Raw genomic sequence first — 23,655 nt, 5'->3', positions numbered from 1 at the left:
TTTATTCTTATTTGTTCTGTTCATGTTTCTCAAATTTTTGTCCATTTTTAACATTATTTATTGGGTGTTATGTTATTACTTCACTGGTCCGACCCACTTGAGATCATATAGGGCTGTTAATTAAAAATGCAAAAAACCCGAACAACCACAAACAACCTGAAATGTCTCAAGAGAAATGTGTCGTTTTACCAATATTCTTCCTGTTATTAAATGTTTTGTATTTGTAGATCCACTGTGATCTGTAACTTGTAATGTACATGTGTAAATGATAAAACTGAGGCAGAATATTGTTAAAATGGCAATGATTTTTCTTAAGAAATTTTAGTTTGTTCATGTTATTCACATTTCTTTAAAGGATAGTCTGTAGATGTAAACATTTTCCTAAATGTAATTTTACTTTTTCCACTACAAAACACAAAAATTTGTTGTTGTCATTATTTGCAGGTTATTATATTATTATTTTATGGGTCTGATCCACTTCAAATCATATTGTTCTAATTATGAACTGAACTAAAATGAGTTTTAACAAGCAACAAGCTATATAAATATATGTTTGCATAGATAGTCATAGACATCATTTATGAGTCAACTAATTCCATATGACACCCTTTCAATAAGCTCTTTAATCCCAAACTAGTCTCTGTCTGTGGTCTTAACAAGAAGGCAACAAAAAATAGAATTAGAATCATTTATTTGGGCTGTAATTTGCACAAGTCAGGTCGTCTTTCAGTCTTCTTTCAGATGTTATGACGGTATTAAGACGACTGATACTGACACAGAAAACCTAACACAACGTTCCAAATGCCAAGTACAGTCTTCAAATGTACTGACGCAGAATTTCATCTATAATAGAAATAGAAAATGGAAGGAAAAAAGCAATACTGGAAAGAGTTTGGCATGAAAATGGAAGTCACAGAGATCAAAAGGCTTTTGGCAGTGGTTTTACAACAGCATCAGAGTCAATGAGTTGAAAACGAGCTGAAAATGTCAGTTATGTCTGATGTGAGTGTTTTAAAGGCCGACGTCGCACAGTAAGAAAAAACATTATAGAGAATTAAGAGGCACTTCTTCTATTCCTCCTGTCCCTCAAAACAGGAGGGAATCGTACTAAATGTGCAGAAAATGTCCTTTTCATCAAGTTTTTTCCTGGGGGTGGATGGTTCCAAACAGAGTTCACATAAAAAATTTCAAGTTGAAAGTTCAGGTCAGATGTTTACATGTGCATCTGGATCGGGATGAATTCATTCATACAAAGATTTACATAATTCTAAACACTTCATGACATGCATTAAAATAAGGTGAGTGTACAGGATGCACTAAAGGCACAAAGATGAGTTCAGTGCACACAATGAATCTATCTACAGCGTCAATAAAGACAAACTTTTTTTTGTGTTTTTTTTTTTTTTCGTCTCATTGCACCAGCTTAGATGTAAAGTCCACACTGAACAATACATTCAAACTAGTTCATTTAACACATGGGTGCCAAACATACGGTCCGTGGCCCAAAACCGGCTGCTCAACGATTCCAATTCCACCTGTGGGATGAATTTGAAAATGTCATAGGTGTCAAACTCATTGTAGTTCAGGTTCCACATACAGACCAATATGATCTTAAGTGGGTCAGATCAGTAAAATAATAACATAAATACCTATAAATAATAACAACTACTAATTTTTTTTCTGTTTTATAGAGAAAAAAGTAAAATTACATTAATGAAAATGCTTATGTCTGGAAAATATCCTTAAAAAAATATGAATAACATAAACAACCTGAAAGGTGCAATTTTAACAATATTATGTAACAGTTTATCATTTACAAATTTTTCTCTTAATTGTAAAAAAGTACAATTTCATGAAATTTTTTCCAATTACAAACTATCCTTTATCTTAAGAAAAATAACTGCAATTTAAAAAAAAAAAAAAAGATCTGCCTGTTATTAAATGTTTTGTGTATTTGCTCATATTTGCTCAAGTTTTTTTGTTTGTTTCTCTTCATTCTGATCATGTTTCTCAAATTTTTGTCCATTTTTGACATGATTTATAGGTTACTATATTATTTTAATGGTTCGGCCCAGTTGAGATCATTTTGGCCTGTGTGTGTAAAAAATTTGAATAACCTGAACAAATATATGAACAGAGAAATAAGTTTAACCAGTATTCTGCCTGTTATTAAATGTTTTGTGTATTTGTAGATCCACTGTGAGCTGTAAGTTGTAATGCACATGTGTAAATGATAAACTGAGGCAGAATATTGTTAAAATTGCACTTATTTTTCTTTAACCAAAAAAAAAAAAAAAAAAAAAAAACAAATCAGGTTGTTCATATTTGTTCAGGTTTTTTATATTTTTTAAAGGATACTTTGTAGTTGTAAATATTTTCATAATGTAATTTTACTTTTTTCCCTATAAACATAACAGAACTTTTGGATTTGTCATTATTTATAGGTTATTATCTTACTAGTCTGACCCACTTTAGATCACATTAAACTAAAATATGTTTAACACCCCTGATTTAACACTACAATCGGGTAAATATTGGCTTGCATGTATATGAAATGGTGATGAAACCATTAATTATAACTACATGTGGTCGTATATTGGACAGGTGACAACGTAAAGTTAGAACAAACACCTACCGATGACAAACTGGTACAAAGCAGTAGCAGCTAATTAGAAAGTTGTCAACACTATAATATTAGCATCTAATGTCAGCTTCAGTTGGTTAATCCTTGGAACACAGTGTAAAGTCTGTACTGATGTGTTCTGTTACGGGGATTTGAGTGTGTCACAGAAACAAGTAGTAACATCTGCATTTCTGCTGTTGGAAAATGAAAGCACAAGTATAAATAAATGTATAATAAATGTCAGATGATGTCATGGATTATAGGGAGTGTAGTTACTAATGCAAACAGCCTGTTTTCACAGTAACATGTAATTTACCTTCAAATGTTAGAATGGAGTTTATATGATGGAGTTATAAATGATGATGGTGCGAACTCAGCTGGAGTCACTACTTTTAAATGATGCAGGATGTTATTAAAGTTACATCTGGAAAAATACCTCAGTGTTTTGCTACAGTAGAACCAATGTACGAGTAATTCAGTTTACAAGATACGGCTCGTGTGTATTTTCATCTTGAAACACAAGTGAAAAATGGCCGAAAAGAGACGAACATTTAAAGAATATTTTGCTGGTGGCCTGTAAAAGACTATCACCAGGAAAAGGCTTTTAAAGGAGAGCCCAACTTTAAATGGATGGATAGGAATCACAATGGACGTTTATAGCATTTGTTAATCACAAATCGGAGAAATTCACTTCATACTGGGAAAACTGGGACAGCTATGTCACACTATAGACCAGTGTTTGTTTTCATAAATCAATGATTGTGTTGTATGGGAAAGATCACCCCCTACTTGTACATAGTTTTTTCTTTTTTTCTCTCCTTTTATTTGGTTACCTGCCTTCTTTTCAGTGTTAGACATAAAACATAAAATATTATTTTGGCATTTGGAGCAGACAACAGATGTATGATATGTGTACATATGATGTACCGAATGTGAATGTCTGATACTGAATGTCAATAAAAATTTAATTATAGAAAAAAAAAAAAAAAAAGAAATACGAGTGGAAATCTGCATCTTCATACTAACCACTAGGCAGCGTCTTTACGAGTAAATTACATCAAATGGTCGTCTCATCTTTGAGATAAATAAGTTTATAAAACCAGTTTATTTCTTTTGCATTCTATTTTATCATTTATCATTATGTTTTTATAAGTGCATTTTTTCCCTAACTGTACGTTTTCTGTTTTAAAAACCCATTAAATAGGATATTTAGGTGGTTTTTGGGGCTAAAATGGAAAAATTATATTTCAGTTCATTTCAAAGGGGAAAACTGTTCCGTAAAAAGAATAAATAGCAAAACGATGACAATCATGGAACAAATTTAACTCGTACTGGGTGGTTCTACTGTAGTTGGATTTCACCAGTTTCTAAACACATCAGGTATTTACGTTCAGTGTTGGACAAAAGTTTTCATTCACCCCATGCATTTGTGATATTTCCCATTAGGAATCACTGTCGTATTCACGTTATTCATACATGTGTTGAATCTGACATGAAGTCGTCAGTTTTAGACGTTGCTGAATGCTGTTCTCTGATGGCAGTTAATGATTACAATGTGGTTTTATCTTCAAATATGGTGCCATGTCTTAATGTAATATGTAACAGGGACAGATTCCTGGTGTTTATATGATATGAAGCAGTACAACAATGTCCTTTTCGGAACATTTTTGAGTTTTTATGCCAAACAAACAACTGCAGCATCACTTTTAAACATCCTGTTGAACTTATCTGAATTTGGAAAAACTCCATATTTGATGATAATAGAGCTTTATAGTATTTAAAAGGGAAAAAAATATGGGAAAAATTGAATGTTTCAGCAGATAATGAAACACATCCAGAACCTGACATGTTGAAACTGTCAATTATTTAGTTTTGCTATTTTTCTTGTTAAAATAAACAAAAGAAACTCGATTGCATATTTGTTTTCTTTCCTGTTTTGAGCAGAGGATAATTGTTTTAATGGTATATACTGTATGATAATGCAGTATTTGACCCATAAGTTCAATTAAATGGTTTTTAATGTCCGTCGCATGTAATAATTTGTCTTATACTCTGAATTTTCAAACACTTTTTCAAAAATAACCTGCATTTACAGTTTCAGTTCAATCCTCTTCCTCATATAAACAGAAAAATAATCCTTTGCATTTGTTTGTGTCTGTCTGATGCAACCACACCTTTAGAAACGTACACAAAAAAAGTTTCACGCAAATATTTCATGATTATTTGAGATTGTGTAAAATTTTAAAGGTGTACGAAAACTTTTTTCCATATCTGTAAATGAAACCAACCTTATTATGCAACGTCTCAGTTAAATCTGGCATTTGATAAGATATTTTTAGTGGTTCAGGTGTTAAATTGTTGTGATTTCTATGCTGTGACTATGTTTTATAAGAAACCGCAGTAAAAGTTTCAGCTCTGTGTGAATTCCTGAAAATGTAGGTAATAAAACTGTAACATTTTGAGGGTGTCTGAAAACTTTTCTACACTACTGTGACATGTCAAGAGGCATGCTCTTTACTTCATGATGGATCCTCCTTCACTTTAGCAGTTCAAGTGCAGTTAATATGAAGCCCAAAGCTCTGAGCTCAACTGGATTTGACTATAGCTCCAAATTTAAAAAAAAACCCTCTGAAAATTACAACAAATGCAGCATTCCCATTTTCCAACTCCCTCAGCTAGTTTTTTTTAACAATAACTTAATAATAATAAATACAGTTCCAAGATCCTGAACTGATCCCACCCTTTGTAAAAATCACCTACAGTCAGACCGTAGTGCAACCAGCTCACCAAAACTAGCGCTGTATCAAGATTATGTTGAAGATTAAACGGATATATTTGCAGTTACAACAGTAATACACAGGCGTTAAAGCTGTCGTGCTGTGTGTTTTCAGTCGGCAGTGAAGGAGGGATTGTCTCCAGGTCCTTCTCGGTTCGTAGACGGTCGTGTTGGGTCTCCGTCCTTGTTACAGTCAGTGGGTGTTGAGTGGGTACCGTCGTCAGTGGGGTCGTTTTGTGCTGCTTCCACAGTCGTTTCATTGCCATTAGGTACCTAGTGACCAGAGGAACGACAATAACGGTCAGCAGGAGGACAGTTTTTCAGTTACATCACAGTTGCAGCCAAAAATGAAATGTTGAGATTAGAGAATGCATGAGATTTAAAAAAAAAATCTGGTTTTAATGGAAGTCAGTGGGGCATTTTTGACCACAAAGGGGAGTATCTGACACTACATAAAAAATACTAATGCAATCAAATCAGCTTTACTGCTAATCACCACCAATGTCCCATCCCCCTACTATTTATTATATGGAAAACAATTAATTTTGTGTTTTTTTTAAATAAATAATTCATAATTCAAATGATCAAACTGGTATTTAAATTGTTAAAATCCTCCACATGATTGAATGTTTGGTGGTTTTGAGCAATTTTGAAGTTGTTTTAGAGATTTATGGAAAGAAAAGCAGAAAAATATTAATGTATGATGATTTTATGGCAGTTTTTTTTGTTTGTTTTTTCCACGAAGATGTCCAGAGGGTGCAAAATGCATCAATTGAGTGTAAAACACATTTGATTTTAATAATTTAACTAAAAAGGAAAGCAAAAATGCAACAATTTATGCCATAAGCTGCAACAGCCAAAATGATCAACAAATTTAATTTTTAAAAAAGTAGAAAAATATGTACAAAAATGCCAGAGGGGGTTAAGACCGTTTAAGGACTGTTTTAAGGTTTAAAGATTTAAGGGCAACTAAATATTTTATACAAATAAGAGCAAAACTAAGACTTACCCAGGTTAACTTAGCTTATATCCTCCTCAAGACCCACCAAAGTAAAAGATTTGTTTTTTTTTTTACATCAAACATTACATTAAAGATAGGGCAAATGTTTGTTGTAAATGTATTTTTCTTATTGTTTATTACTATTATGACCATTACTTTCATACAGATATTTCTTACTTATATACCATTGTTACAACTGCTACTACTATTATACTACTATACTGTTATTATTAGTTCTGCTATTACTATCTATCTATCTATCTATCTATCTATCTATCTATCTATCTATCTATCTATCTAGCCTTCTATCCTTCTATCCTTCTATCTATGCACAATAAATACAAACACGCACACACAGTGCATATTAAAATATTATAACAATTACTTTTTATTATTATTCATCATCATTACTATTTTTTTAATCTATTTCTACTTGCACTTTCATATGTACAATTGCCTGTTTTTCCCTGGAATTTTATTGTTATTACTATTTTCTTTCCTTATGTCTTGTAATTTTTCTTATATGTGTACATTTGGTGTTGTGCCGCTACTGGAACCTTAATTTTATGTAGGATCAATACATTTCTATCTAATTTGCTATAAATAATTGTTAATTGGAAACGGCATGATGCAACTGTTTTTTCAGATACACTTTTGTTTTTTGTGGAATGTCCTTTGCAGTGGACAGTTTCTTTTTTTTTAAGTAAAGATGTGAAATGTATCTCCTACAGAGGAGACCAAAATGCATTACTGGGTCTCAAGAGCTTCAAACTAAAAACATCTATTCAACAGGAGCGATCAGACTGTAATTGAGTCAGTTTATGACATGTGCATGATCACAAAGATAAGGAAGTGCAACAGGGTCATCAGGGGGCAGAGGCGGGCCTGAGCGAGGTCAATGTGACATTAGCAGGGAGCGCTCAGGCATGCATGCAGCAAACCAGACGTCATACCACAGACAAACATACGCATGCATATACACACCCACATACCACAAAGAGGTGCAGATGATTAACTGATCAGGCCATGCACGACACACAGGAAACCCCACAAACCAGTTTCACACTGGCCTCCGAACATACACACACACAGCTCACCTTTCTTCACAGTGTGTTTGTAAGTGTTTGGGCAGGAGGAAGTGCAAGAAAGGTCAGATTAGTGACAGTTAAACCATGTGGGAAACATTTCTGAAACATTTTACAGAAACATGTTACTGTTATTAAGATGCGACACCACTGTTAGAACAGCTACACAACTCATAACACAGAGAATTTTCATTTTAGTCTCTGACCACCGTGTAAACAAACTGATACAGCAGGAATAAAGTCATAATATCGGGAGAAGATGGTAAAAATGTTATGGAAATGAAGTTCTACAATGGAAAGAAAAAAGTCAGAATATATTTGGAGTACAGTCAAAACAAAGCAAGAAAAAAAGTTAAAATATGAAGGGAATAAGGTCAAAATAATGTGGAAAAAAAAGTAAAAATATAATGGGACTACAGTCAAAACAACGCAAGAAAAAAAGTAAAAATATAACAAGATTAAAGTGAAAACAATGTGGTGAAAAAAATTAAATATAACTGGAATAGAGTCAAAATAATGTAAAAAAAAAAAAAAAAAAGGTAAAATATAACAGGAATAAAGTTAAAACCATGCAAGAAAAAAGTCTAAATTTAATGAGAAAAAACCAAAACAATGTTAAAAAAAAAAAAAAAAGGTTAAAATTTGACACTAGTAAAGTCAAAACAATGTGGAGAGAAAGTTAAAATATAATGAAAATAAAGTCAAAATAATGCAAGACAAAAAATTACAATGAAAAAGTCAAAGTATTATATGAAGTTGCTATAATGTAAAAAAAAATGTCCAATTTTACAAGACAAGAAGAAAAAACATAATAGGAATAAAATCATATTTTGAGAAAAAAAGGCAAAAAAAAATTTTAAAGTAAAAAAATATATAATGTATGTGTTTTAATACTTATTTTGTCGAAATTCTATGACAAAAAAGTTCTCATATTATGTTTAAAAGGTAAACAAAAGAAATGAAGAAAATGGGTTAATATTACGAGAGGTGTTTCACTAAAATATAACCCAACAAGACAATCTGCATCTTTCTTTCAGATTTTAACAGATTTTTTCTTGTCACTCAGTCTGACCAGTCACAAAGAACCATATTGTGATATACAGTAGCGAGAAAAAGTTTTAAAACATACTTACAATTGTACACAATCTGAAATATTATTTCATTTAGTTTAGATTGTATTTCAGTTGTGTGTTGAAGACAGAAACTAGAACACATTTCCTTTCAATTTAAGTCCGATACAAACCTTTTAACCTTATATTTCCTCTATTGGAGCCAAAATGTCTCAGAATTGCTAACATGCTTAAATCACACTATTTACCCTGCATTTGACTTGTCGACATCAGTATCTGACATATCAAGTAATTTACAGTATAATTGAGTATAATTTATAAACCCATGACTAAAATGCACGTTATTTATGATATACATGTTACAGTAGTGGGACGCTCTTAAAATTTTATACAGTCTCAAATGTTATGAAATATTTAGGAAAAAATCTTATTTTTACTGTTGTGGTAATTTCTATACAAATATTTTTTATATATCCTTTTACTTTTATACTTTTTGTGGTTGTTGTTTCAGGTGGTTCTGGAATAAAGGACAGTTTTTTTTTGTCATTTTCAGACATTTTCACCATTTTTTTCACCTATTAAAATAATTGTTAAATCAAATTGAGGAAAATAATCAATTAATGAATCGATTACAAACATAATCGATAGCTGCAGCTCTAAAAAGCACCAATATTTGCTGTGTTGTTTTTAAAATATTAGTTATTGACTGAAATAACAATAGTCGGTCATGTTATTAAGGACATATTCCGACGCTGTTTAAGAAATCTGCTCATTTCGTGTAGGTTATTTCTGGAAAATGACGTTCTTTGGTTTGAATCCTATAAAAGTGTGGATTCAGATCAAATCATCACTTTATCCCTTTTATCTTTTATCACTACATAATATGAAACATTCCATAAATCACCTGTAGAGGCTGGGTCTCGAGGGGCGGTCCTCCACTCTTCGCCATGCTGATCATCTCCTTGATTTGGACGATGGCGAAGGCGATGGTGACCCAGGGGGCACCGGAGAGCACCCAGGCCGGCCTCGACACGTCCTCCTGGTCCTCCTGGTGTTTGGTCTTCTTCACGGGCAGGGCGGCGGTTGGGGTCGCGGTACCAGTGGTGGTCTGACTCGGTACCAGGTCAATGGTGGCAATGGGAACTGGACTGGAGGGGACTGGAATGTTCTCTGCCAGCATTTTGTTCTCTGAGACAACAATAAGTACAAGGAAAAGAAGATTAAGAAAGGAAACAAAGTGTGAAATGTGAGCAATGACGCATCTGTATTTAACTTTTACACCAGTGTCATTATGCTGAAATTGACAATGTCCAACATAACAAAAATAAACAAGCTGTTAATTATGTTGATTCAATTCGAATATTCTACTAATAACAGAGGCACGTCTGATCCAATTCAATCAGACACAATGTTGTTTTGGGTCAGAGAGGTGAAAAATATTAACACCTAAAACCCTTCTGAACCAGGGATGTTAAACTTATTTTAATTCAGGTTCCACATTCAGACCAATAGTGGATCAGACCAGTAAAATAATAACAACTACAAACTTTTCTCTATGTTTCAGAGTGAAAAAAGTAAAATTACACTGAGGAAAATGTTTACATCTACAAACTATCCTTTAAAAAATGTGAACAACATTTCCTTCAGAAAAAAATGTGCATCAACACATGTGCTTTATAACTTAGAGATCACATTGGATCTACAAATCCATAAAATATTTAATTACAGGCAGAATATTGGTAAAATTACACTTATTTCTCTTAAGACATTTCATGTTGTTCAGATTTGTTCAGATTGTTATTTTTTGTGAGGAGGATAGTTTAAGAGATAGAGAAAGGATAATCTGTAAATGTAAATATTTTCATGTAATTTAGCTGTTTTAACACTAAAACAGAAAAATATTTTAAGAAATTTCAGGTTGGTTGTATTATTTCCTTTTTTTTAAAAAGGATATTCTGTAAAACTAAACATCTCCATAATGTAATTTATTTTTTTCACTCTACAAAATAGAGATAAGTTTGGAGTTGACATTATTTATAAGTTAATATGCTATTATTTTACAGGTAAAAACCCACTTGAGATCATATAAAATGTAACTGAAAACATTTGTACTTTCTTTTTTTTACACTAAACCAAAGACTAAATTTGGAGTTGTCACAATTTGTAGGTTATTATGATAGTATTTTATTTTACATCATACTGGTCTGAAAGTGGTACCTGAACTAAAATAATTTGAACATCACTGATTGTTAATATCTTCAGTGTCATTTTTGTATTTCATGAATTCATCCCATGGGAGGGATTGGACTTTCTGATGGGATGGTTTTGAATAGAATAGAATAGTTTATTGTCATTACATCGTACAATACAACAAAATTTATAAGCTCGTCACTGGTCATTCACTCCCACTCATGCACACCCACTTACACACCCACACAGGCAGATGTCAAATAAATACAGTGGTAAAGTGCATGAGAAATAAGGCCCATGGACCATATGTTTGATACCCCAGATCTGAAAAAAACATTAGATGACTAGATGATACTCAAACAGTGACAGGAGACAAACATGTAAATATGTAAATACTGTAGAATTTTTTCATTTTTTAATTCTAATTCTTTATTGATATAAATACCAAATTTCTCATTTTCTTTCATTTTTAATTTCTCATGTGTTTGTGTATGTTTTTCTATCTGTCTTGTCTTTGCACTTGTTTGTTCTATGTTGCTGTTGTTAACTGTGAAATTTCCCCATGGTGGGATAAATAAAGTCATATCTATCTATCCATGTAGGGAGAAAAACAAAACTGTGATGTAACTTCATTCTTCTCACCTACAAACATTTCAAGGTTACTTCAAATATTTAGCTGCTATTCAATCGATCTCAGGATTAAAGTTTTATTTTCCAACCTTTATCTTCAGTTTCTCCAGTCAAGAACTGGATGAAGGCAAATATGAGGAGGATGACGAGGGAGGCCATGCCGATCCCTCTGAACGTTTCTGCAGCACCTGCAAAGCAACAGCATCAGCACAAAACACGGTTATTTTTCAGTTTCTAAGAAAACTGAAACTGTGTAAGGGCTGCATTGCAAAATAAATGACAGACACTGATACATCAGAGTTTAAGACACTGTTCATGAACAAGATACGACTGCACAAAAACTAATACATCTGTTTAATTACCGTTTGACATATTGATTAAAAAAACACAAGCACATTTTCCACAGCAGGAACTTTGAATTTAGCAGGAACTTTGAAAAACTTTGGCACATTTCCACTGAAATTACTCAGTAAAAAAAACTTTCCCTCAACTCCAAACTTTCCCTGATAATTGTTCCTAGTAGGCGGATTGGACTTTTCAGATTCCCAGGAATTCTTGGGGGCGGGGCTGTGTGTTGAAGGACGCTGACTGGTGGAAAACACTCACAGCTTTCTGCACTTATGTTCACTCTCCAAGTTTAATCCAGTGGCGTCCGCAAACTTGTTTATTCCATTTCTACAAAATTCACTTCATTTATGCTTTGATCATTTGGAAAATGGAGCAAAACAAGAGAAGCTTCGAGAAGTGAATGATGATTATGAACATCCGATGAAAACAATATTTGGAGTGCTTTAAAGGGGTCATATTTTGCTAAACCCACTTTTATTAGTCTTTGGTTCATTTATTTGTGTATTTGGACCCTAATAGTTCAAAAACTTTGAATTTGAACCCTCCAGGTGCTGCAAAGCTATCTTTATATTCATTTTGGCAAAAATCAAGTGGATTTCTCCTACCCGTTTTAATTCTTGCTTAATTAGTTACGTTTTATAACTAGTTATGTCACGCCATTTGCACATATAAGGTCCAGACTTCTGACAAACATTTCTGAGAATACACCATAATTGTTTGTCAGCAGCAGCAGTTGTAGTCCATACTGAAAATATGCCCAAACTTTGAGCCGATTACCTAAAATGTTCAGTTGTTGGTTGTATTAATGAACACAAGTGGCTGAACAGGACAGAGCAGTACAGTCAACAACCTGGAGGGGGTGTGGCATAAAGTGGCTCGTGCTGTTAAAACGACCTTTCTCATGTCGTTACTCAGAAATAGGGTTGAAGATGGACCCGTGGAGTTGAATTAATGAAGAATTCAAACCCAAGCATAGCATTTACAGTTTATGCAGGAAATGCTTTAAAATGCATAATTCCATTTAAAAACACAAAATATCACTCTTTTAATTCACTCCTACAAGTGTATTACAATCATCTATTAGTCTGGAACTTTGGAGTGAAAACAAAAACCACACAGATTAGCAGGATTATTTCACCCATGTCAATAAGTTACTTGTAATAAAAGTTCCTGGGAATCTGGTGGAAAAAGGGTTAAAGTGAGCCCTTGTCTATGAACTGACAGAGTGTCTTACCAAAATAGTTGACGAACACACCCCCCACCATGGCTCCACAGCCGCGGCCCAGCCCCAGGTGCAGGCCCTGCAGGATGCCTTGTGCTGACGTCCTCAGGGCAGGTGGGACGGCGGCACTCAGGAAGGAGATACAGGCGGCCCAGACGGAGGCGTGAGTCACACCTACAAACCACACAGAACAGGGATGGGTGTAATTCACATGAAGCACTGTCACTTCCTTACAACTTTAAAAGAAACATCTTATTAGATATATCCTCTTTAGACCCAGCAAAGTATTTTTATCCTCTGTAGGAGACAAGAGTTTCACAGCTTATATAAAAAAAACAAGGACATTCCATAAAAAAAAACCCAAAAAACTGTATTTGAAAACAACTGTTGCATCATGCTGTTTCCAATCAAGACAAGTATTTAATGTAAAAAATAGAACCAATGGCCCTGTAGCTAACCGGCCAAATTAAAAGCTTTGGGAAATGTATCCGGATGCCATTTACTATCACCCAGTTATGTGTATTTATTATATTACAGAAATAGCCCATGTTTTGGTCATACTCATATCAGATCTGTAAAAAATTCAAATTCCAACTTGATATCATTGATACTTACTGATTTATTGGATCAATCCACTCTCTATCTCTTATAATGGGGAAATTTTTTAAAGTCGCACCAAATCCAGAATCAGGTCCAGATCCAAATAATTTCACTAACTTTTGTCAACATCATCATAAAGAAGCTGTATACCAAGTTTGAAGTCAATCGGAATTGTAGTTTTGGAGAAGAAGATGATTGAAATGTTTGTAACAGACGACACACGACGACGCCGGACGACACATGACAGCGATAGCTTACGGCCTGTCGGCTGGTAAGCTAAAAAAGGTTTGATTCTACCATCACTACTAAAGAAATCTGATAATGGACTGGAGCATCTAAACCAGTGTTTCTGATTATCGCATTTCTTAAGTGTATGCAAATGTGTTAGATTTGATTATTACAATAATCTGATTACTCACAGTTATCACCCTTTTATGGTCATGTAAACAGACTCAGTATGAGGAAGTTTGTTTCTACTGTCACTACATATGTACGTACTCTGAAAGAAATACAAGAATGGACTAAAATGTCTAAACCAGGGTTTTTTTGATGATCGTATTTCTAACGTTTATGTAAATGCATCAGATCTGATTATTACAATTATCTGATTACTAACCATTATCACATTATTATGGTCATGTAAACAGGTTCAGGGTTTCCTGTACAAACATGAACCTTACGTACAGTTGTGGAAAAAAAATTAGACCACCCTTGTGTTCTTTAATTTCTTGTTCATTTTAATGCCTGGTACAACTAAAGGTACATTTCTTTGGACAAATATAATGAAAACAACAAAAATAGCTCATAGTAGTTTAATTTCAGAGCTGATATCTATCCATTTTCCATGTTTTCTTGATAATAACCAAAATCACTTCAGTTCTTACATCAATAGATATTGCATTGTACTGCCAAAAACAGTGCTTTTAGGCATTCCATGTTTTCTTTTCTGTCTGTTTTAGTCACATGATACACACAGGAGTTAGTACTTGATTGCATGACCATTGTTTTTGCTGACTTTTGATGGTCTGATAATTTTTTCCGTCTCTGTATTTTCTAGAGTTTTTAACAAACCCTGGAGCTTCTGTGCAGTTCTGTTTGTCAGATCCTTCTTTACTGTTGTCAGCTGAGTAAAGCCACCAGAGGGAAAAGGCTGCCTGATAAGAGGCCATGTTAGACAAACACAGCTACTTCCTGTATTGGCTGTTGAGTCCTAAGTTCCACATTATCCTCACAGAGTGGGAAATGAGTGAATGTTACCTTGAAGGACCTCCATTGGAAGCACTGTCCAGGCGTTCTTCAGGTAGGAGATATAGAGGTATCGAGCCGTGTTGCACGCCAGGCCGATATAAAGCACCCTGTGGTAAAAACAGATGAAGACAGAATGTCAGGTTGACCCATAAACTACTACAGTGGACAGGATAGTTCTGATTACATGACTCTTACTTAGTGTGGAAAATGTACAATACATTCATGGCCTTCAACAGTGAATCACTGATTATGATTCAATGACAATACATTATATTATTTGACACGTATGTAAATGTGATGTATCAATATTTATCATAATTGTTATAAATTCATAGCGGTCTCTTTAAAGTACTTCAGACTTGGGTGGTAAATTCTCCACATGCGATTGGCTAATAACCCAAAAAGTTACTTTGGAATGTCCAATGCGTGTGTCTGTAGTTGAGCATCTTTTTCAAAAGTTTACTAAATAAATTAAAATGTGCACTTGTATGAACTATTTACTTGATATTTGTCACTTTCACAACTGGGAAAAGATCTGTCACTGATGGTTAACCCCTTATTGCCTAAAGTTATTTACAATAATTTAAAGAAAAGAAAATTATTTGTGTTGTCCCTGTGATGCAAAGGATAAATTAAGTGTAGATTGTTAATTTTAATATACATACATATATACATATATACAATAACTATGATACAAATTAGTGACATTAGGTATAACTGTCATAATACCACTACTGTCATCTATGGTGGTTTGGTGAAATATTGCAGACAATATTACACTAAATGAACAAAATAAGCAACATCCTGATTATAAATGAAAAATCAACAAACTTGACAAAAGATGAATAATAAATTAGCAAAGTAAAGGATGAAATTAGCAAAAAAAACCACACAAAATAAATAGCAAGAGAATAAATAGAATGAACAAGAGCAATAAAATACCCAACAGACAAAACAAAAATTAACAAAACAACCAACAACGTGAGCAAAAATGATCAAAATTAATCAACAAAAACATCTGGTCTGAATTATTTGGTCGATCAGTGTTTCATCTCATATTCATTTCATTCCAATATGATCACAGGTAAAATAATAGTATAATCACCTATACATAATGCAGACTCTAACTTGTTCTTTTTGTTTTATTGTAACATAACTAAAATTACATAAAAACATTACAAATGATCCTTTAAAAAATGTGAATAACTTGGACAAATATGAACAACCTGTTGGTAAGTAAGTCTAAATAAATCTGATTTTAGCAACATTTTGTTGACATTTTTAAGCATGTTTTGTTCTTGTTATTGTTGAATTTGTTCATATTTGTTTCATACTTTTTTTCCCCCATTCTATTCGTGATTCTAAAATTGTTCTATGTGTTTAAAAAAAATGTCAAACTACTTTGGATGCTCAAATATTGACGTAATCCTGTCAGATGAACAAATGGTTTTTGTGAGGGTGTGTCTTGTTCAGATTATATGCTGTGTGTATTTCCATGTATTTGTTCAGTTGAAAACAAATACCCTCATCAAACAGTACAGAGAGATGCCTGCAAATATGACGTAGATCTAACAGATGAATTAACGACGAGTTAAAGCAGTGTGTCCTCTCGGATTTTTTTTTGGTTTTGGAAAACATTGCTTTTGTGTCCTCTATAAATACACAAAACATTTATTGCTTGAGATCATATTGACCAATATGATCTCAAGTGAGTCGGACCAGTAAAATAATAACATAATAACCAATAAATAATGTTAAAAATTGACAAAAATTTGAGAAACATCAACAGAACAAACAGAAATATACAAAAAATTTACAAATATGAACAAAATAAACAAGAACAAAACCTGCACAAAAATTTCATGTTGTTCATATTTGTTCAGGTTATTCACATTTTTTGAGAAAGTATTGTTGGTAGATGTAAACATTTTTATGTAATTTAATTTAAAAAATTTCGAACAGAATACCTATAGATCTTTATTGTCACTGTTACAGGAACAATGAAAATCAGGTTAGCAGCTCCATTTCTTATTTTGCAGCAAACACTTAAAGTGCACAAATACTGCATAAAAATATCAGAGAAAATTATACAGAAAATATAGACTACATTACACTAAAACAAAAAGAAAAATTTGGAGTTGTAATTATTTATAGGTTATTATGATAGTATCTTACTGGTCTGACCCACTTTAGATCATGTTGGTTTGTATGTGGACCTGAACTAAAATGATTTTAACATCCTTTACTGTTAATATCTTCAGTGTAATTTTTGCGTTTCATAAATTCAACCCATGGGGGGGATTGGACTCTTTGGCAGACATCATATTTGACACCCCTAGCATAAGGTAATAAAATTGTCAGGAACATTCATGAAAGCACACAGGCCTATTTTCAACTCAGTTATAAAGATTTATCATTTATAAAATGTGTGTGTGTGGGTTTTCCAGAGAGGTTTCTGGTTAGTGATTAACCCATAAAGACCCAGTGCTACTTTTATGTCACTTCTCAAATGAATTTTTTCTCTCTATTTAACCTTTCTTTAGTGATTCATCACCATTTATTATAATATTATCCTCTGTGTTGGGTGGTTTTTTTTAATGAAAATCAGGTATTTTCCTTTATTTAATTTGCTGATAATGTGGATGTTCATAAAAGCTCATATGAGGCTGAAGATTATTACATCAAACACAGAGAAAATTGAAGAAAAAGTGACTCTTTCAGCAAATATATCACCAATTGAATGTAAAAACAAGTATCTACAACCACTGTCATTGATCAAACTCCATGGGTTTTACTGGTATAGTAATGTAATGTAGTAGAAGACAACGTTTTTTTCCATGTTCACACGGAGCCTCTAAACATCCAAATGGGCCATATCTGATGACCATGAAAAGACAACGAACTGTATTTTACACCAATTATTTACATGTATTGGTAGGATTAGTGGTTCAGAAGTTTTTCAACATTTTACATCAGTAGATGGTTTTGGTCACCAGTTGCTGTTTGGGTTAAAAAGAGCCTCATGAACAGTGAAGGCAGGAGAGCTTTTTGGCTTGTGTATTCAGTTATCCATTAACACTAAATCCTTTTATAACACACATATTTCCCCTTTAACTTCAGTTCCTGTTGACTGTTCCCGAGCCAACGGGAGAGTGTTTCTGTGCAAAATCTCTGGGTCCCTGGAGCTGAAATCTAACACGGCACTCTCGAATGTCCCCGATGCCTGCGAGTTCAGCCGTATATTCATTCAGATGCAGCATCAATGACATCATTGTCTCGAACAGACACATTCACTCCACACAGAAAATACATCAATACACAGTTACTGCTGCTGCCCTGACTAGAACACAGAGAAAACGGTTCCAATTGAACCGATTCATACAACGGACACCACTATTAGTGCACACTTAGATGATTATTTGTTCAATATAACAGAAATCAATTTACAATTTATTTGCTAAATTGACACAAAAGGCATTCTGTCATATTTTTTGTTGCATGGTTTCCATTGCATTTTATTCCCATTTTAAGATATAAGTTATCTCTCTATTTGTGAGTAAAAAATATCTTTGTTAAGAGCCAAGTGTTCAGCGATGCATTCACTGTCTTGCATCGGAAGCATCGCAATTCTAACATGCAAAGGCTTAAGCAGTAGATTTATTTTAGTATAGGCTGAAGAAATGTACTTGAAGGTTTTTTTTTTTTAAATCATACTAAATATCTATGTATTATGTTTTTTTATAGACATAATAATAATAATAATAATAATAATAATAATAACTACAGAAATCTGAATCATTACTTCTCACACTCAAAGTAATTATTAAATAAAAGTGGAGCATCAAACTATCAATACAATAATTTAAATGAGTCTGTTTCCATCAGATTATTATTGATCATATAAACAGTATAATCTGATCTGTTTTATCAGATAACAGCAGTAATCTGATTATGAGAAATCAGATTAACACATGTCCCCAATACTTCTGATGTCTTCAAGCATGTATACCTGTTAATCTGATTAATTTCGTTCGTCCCATGTGTCTGCTCTTACCTGACATGTCCAACAAGCTCAATGAACTTGTGGCTGGTGAAGTAGGCTGCAAGTTCCGAGACGTGGCTCAGAACTGAACAGACTCCAAACAGGGTGGTGGTCCCTTTCAGGTCCTCCAAGTGCCAGTACAAGAAGCTGAATACAAAGCCATAACCAAAACCCATGAACCAGGCCACAAACAGGACAGAGCTGTAGCGCACACTGCACAGCAGCTTCAGCAGGTCGCTGTAGTGGAACACCTGAGCAGCGTCGGGGCTGGTTGGCGTCTGGTCTGATGATCCAGATTCAGGTGAGCCTCGTGCACCACCCCCCTGTTCGACCAAACCCTCGGGAAGCTCCTGCATGTAGTCTCCACCTTTTTCAAAGTAAAACTGCGTTGCCACAATGAAGGCTAAGCCCATCAGTACACCAAAGACAATGAAGGCAATCTGGTAGTTATGTAGACGGTAGGAAGGCAGGATGCAGCCCAGGCCATCGATTACAACCGTGATGTGCGTGTGGTCGATCCAGATGCCGACCAAAAGCATAGCTAGACCCCATCCCAACGACCCCCACATCCTCTGCAGGCCGTAACGGTCGCGAGCTTTTCCAAGGTACTGAAGTGTCACAGTGTCCACGATGGTGACGGCAGGGGCGCTGAAGAACTCACCAACGATGATAACGAGGAGGATGAGCAAGAAGTTGGTTTCGACCTGATCCTTGTTGTAGATGATCTGATATACCTTGGGTTTTGTTGGGGCAGGGGAGGTGGTTGTGGTGCTATGTGTGGTAGTATTTGGAGTAAGTTTGGTGGTGTTTGTTGGCTTGTGGGGCACCAAGGTGGAGTTAACTGAGGTTGAGTTAGCATCAGCCCTTCGCACATGTCGGTGGAGTAAAGTGAAGTCGGAGTCCAGGAATGTATGAAGGTCAACTGACCCTAGTAAGCTGCGCCGACCTCTGGTATGGTTTGTGAAGTTACTACTTGTGTTTGTGAAATTACTGTATGGGTGAGTCGTCGTTGCAGGTGCCACGGTTGTCAATGGGACAGCACCCTTTTCTTCGCATTTCATCTCCGCCGGTTTGACGAAACCAATGCCACAGTTAAACACCAACCAGCAGAAGACGGAGAACAGAAGCACAGCCTTGCCCTTTTTAAAGCGGTCAGCTACCACTCCCCAAAAGGGAGCGCTGCAGAACTCGATGAAGTAGCGGATGCCGACGAGCAGCCCGCTACGACTGGCCGACATTCCAAGCTGCTTGTAGTACACGGCCAGCAGGGGGTGTAGCGAGCCATAAGCGGCGTAGAAAAAGAAGTAAAACACTTTGGAGACGAGGAGGTGTGTGTTGATACGGAGGCACATCCTCTCACAGCAGTCAATGGGGTCAGACTGTGAGGGTGGAGGCTGCTCGGGGGGTGTTTCCGAGGCGGGGGTCGGTGTTGGAGACACACCTGCCTGTTGCTCCATTGACAGGGTGTTAAATGGTTCAGCCAACACATACTTCCTCTTCTGCTCCTCCTCATCATCGGTCAGGATGGCAACTTTGTCGTCAGCTGCCATAATCTGAAAGATAAGGAAATGAGGTTAAGAGCAGCTGCAGGACGTGGAGGCACAAAGGTTTAGGAAGTAAATGGTTTTATTTGCTCAACTTTCATAGTTAGACAAGGAAATCAAAAAGATCCTCTGTGAAAAGAATAAAACAGTCATAAGAGAAAATCATATTAAAAGAAATAAGGGGATATTTTCAGCATCTGTGCAGACTGATATTAGTATTATTGAAACAAAAAATGGATACATAAATCTTTGTAAATCGTAAGTCTTGGTCTATTTGTGGAAGGAGTTTGCTCCTGTTTGTTTTCACAAATGAACTAGGTTTAATTCATAAAGACCTAAACAACCACCAGCGACTAAAAGCATCTACTAATCTAAAATGTTTAATATCTGTTGATCCACTAAACCTATAAATTCATGAAATAATTGGTATAAAATGCAGTTAGTCATCGGTTCATGGTCATCAGATATGACCCATTTGGGTGTTCAGAGGCTCCGTAGTGAACGTGGAAACACTGCCATCTTCCACAACATAAATTCACCAATAAAATCATGGAGTAAACCCACGGAGTTTGATAAATGACAGTGGATAGAGACACTTGTTTTATGTTAAGTTAATGATATATTACGCTGAAAAAGGTGGGACGAGACTTTGAGGGCAGAAATAAAGTGGTCAGACTGTGAACATTAACACTAAAAGCTTCAGCCTGGTTTATACAACAGGTGTTTTTATGCTGCAGACATTGCACCTTTTTCACAGTCATTATTTTTGGATTTGAATGAACAAACAACCAGATTAATATTGTATTTCTAATATGTATTTCTTACATTTTACACAAAAATAGAATTGAAATGGGATGACTTCTCTTAAGATCCATCAACTTTCCTCTAGTCTGTTCACGTCTATTCACACAGATAAACATGACACTAAATCAAACAAATTCACCTCTAACTTCATGTTACTTTAACTTTAAGAGCTAAACAGCCACCAGGTTGTAAACGCCTGTTTTCATGTTCAGTTCATGATATATTTCGCTGTAGAAGTCGATTTTTCTTCAGTTTTCTCTGTTTTGATATAATAACCTTTGAATTTACTCTGAACTTTTAATAACATATACAGGATCAGTGAATTAAATATGGGAAAATACATGATTTACACAGAAAAATGCAAAATGCAGAGGATAATATTATAATAAATGGTGATATATCACTTTAGAAAGGTTAGTTTTAGAGAAAAATTCATTTGGATATTAACACAAAAGTAGTTATGGTTCTTTAAGGTTTAAAAAAATCTCAAAATGTTTGATACTCTACAAGTACAGTTTCAAACAGACCCCTTTATTTCAGACTGATATGTTGAAAAAGACCTTTAAAACTAATAAATCGGAGCCTTTTGGAGATCGGACCATAGTTTTGTCATCCTCTATGCGGAAGTATTTGGCGTACGTAATAGATACTAGCATTATATTACGTTAAAAAGAAGAAAAAAACTACTTTCACCACGTTTATCAAAAAAAAAACAACAACTAGCTAGTATCTTTAAAAACAATAATAAACAATCCAAGATCCTTTTAAAAGGCAGGAAATGACTGTAGGGTTAGGGAGTTTTCTTTAATTGAACCTCCAGTGTATTCAGTTTCACCAAAAATAATACAATTAAAATATTTAAGTTTGAGTGAAAAGGTAAATAAACTAAATAAAACCAAACAAAGCAGGTTTATTTTCTTACCTGTTCAGGTCACTCCTCCCATTAAGCTATGACTGCGCAGTTTCACTACATTTTTCCTCAATTCGCTCCGATATTTGTCCAACAAAACCCGTCAAACGCATTAGCCTGTTTTAACGTTTAGTGTTCAGAGTATATACCGCAGAGGAATAATCTATAATATAAAGCTAAAGGGAAATAATGTGTCGGACTCCGGTGTCTTTGTATTCAGAACAACGGCTGCTCGTCAAACCGGAGGTCCCACCTGTCTTCTGCGCGAGACACCCGTGGAAAGCGGCTCGTGACAACTTGTAACTTCCGGTTTGCGTTTCAAAATAACAGCTTGAAACAATTACGTTATTAATAGGCGACATCATACAGTAAATTCATCTACATATAGCTAATTAATTTATATGTCCTAATTCACACAGTAGTTATTTTTTAAATACATTTCCTTCATAGAACATTTTATAGATTAAATGCTTTTTTTAGATGCTTTTTAGACGCTTTTATTTTTTCATTAACCGGTGAATTTAAGTTTAATATTATTAACTTAACTCATCAAAGAGGCTCCACCTAAACGTCTCCAGTGTCGTGAATAAAGAGAAACGTTTCTTTATTGACAATGAAAACCTCATTTTGGTTCAGGGGCCACATACAGCATATATATATATATATATATATATATATATATATATATATATATATATATATATATATATATATATATATATATATAATAGTGTAAAAAAAAAATAATAATAAAAAAATACATGAAAATGTTTAGACTTACAAACTATCCTTTCACAAAAAATGAGAATAACTTGAACAAATATGAACATTAAATGTCTGAAGAGAAATAAATGCAAAATTGCACTTTGAATTATGAAATTTCAGGTTGTCCATGTTATTCACATTTTTTAAAGAGTAGTTTATAGATATAAACATTCTCATGTATTTAGTGGAAATATGTATTATGCTCAAACCAATGAATATCCAGGTCTTTTGGGGGACAAATGGACATTGTGTGGTCTGGACAAAAAACAAAAAGGACCATCTAGACCATGGGTGTCAAACTCATTTTATTTTTAGGATTCTAACACAGACTGATATGATCTCAGATGGATCAGACTAGTTACATACTACTTCCTTTGCATAAAACCTCTTGCAGTGTTTTTTCAGTCAGACATCATGGACTGAACGTTTTTAATTTCTAAGTCACATTTTAGGTGAAGTACTTTCAACTGTCTTGTGTAGGACATTTGTTATAACAATGGACTTGTGTTGCTATAATCATTATCTTAAAAAAAAAACAAACAACAACAACACTGCAACTGATTTCATTTTGCGTCTATGTTATATCTGAACATGTTCCAGGGGCAGGGGGACAGATGGTCATAAAAGGACAATCAGAGGTTTTGGGAAGTATATGAAGATCAGTAGAAAACAACAAACCCCACCCACTGTCCCAAACAATAAAATTCTTTTCTGTGCAATAAACCTTTTTTCCTACAGAGGGCGCTATAGACCATAGCCTCACAGTGCAGTAGGTTAGGTATGGCCTACGTTTTTGTT

The 23,655-nt window shown here is 34.4% G+C and overlaps 2 protein-coding genes across 3 annotated transcripts in view; one reads left to right on the top strand and one right to left on the bottom strand.

The window, feature by feature from the left end:
* LOC115431961 (NACHT, LRR and PYD domains-containing protein 3-like) overlaps positions 1-23,655 on the top strand; it is a 592,418-nt gene that overhangs the window by 213,259 nt on the left and 355,504 nt on the right. The gene's annotated exons all lie outside the window — the stretch shown is intronic.
* Positions 2,394-22,332, bottom strand: LOC115432105 (major facilitator superfamily domain-containing protein 6-A). Of its 2 annotated transcripts, XM_030152939.1 has the most exons (8): positions 22,105-22,332; positions 18,847-20,387; positions 14,802-14,899; positions 12,957-13,118; positions 11,464-11,562; positions 9,459-9,742; positions 7,497-7,500; positions 5,549-5,672 (listed from the first exon to the last, which is right to left on the bottom strand). In XM_030152939.1, exons 2-8 carry the CDS (start codon positions 20,382-20,384, stop codon positions 5,665-5,667), a joined length of 2,193 nt encoding a protein of 730 aa, XP_030008799.1. In that variant the 5' UTR covers positions 20,385-20,387; positions 22,105-22,332; the 3' UTR covers positions 5,549-5,664. The 2 variants fall into 2 exon arrangements, with proteins under 2 accessions (XP_030008792.1, XP_030008799.1); XM_030152932.1 differs by lacking the exon at positions 7,497-7,500 and having other exon boundaries at positions 2,394-5,672.

Source organism: Sphaeramia orbicularis, chromosome 2 (genome assembly GCF_902148855.1).
Source record: "Sphaeramia orbicularis chromosome 2, fSphaOr1.1, whole genome shotgun sequence".
NCBI lineage: Eukaryota > Metazoa > Chordata > Actinopteri > Kurtiformes > Apogonidae > Sphaeramia > Sphaeramia orbicularis.
The sequence above is the reverse complement of the archived record's forward strand: the minus strand, read 5'-3'. Positions and strand labels throughout refer to the sequence as shown.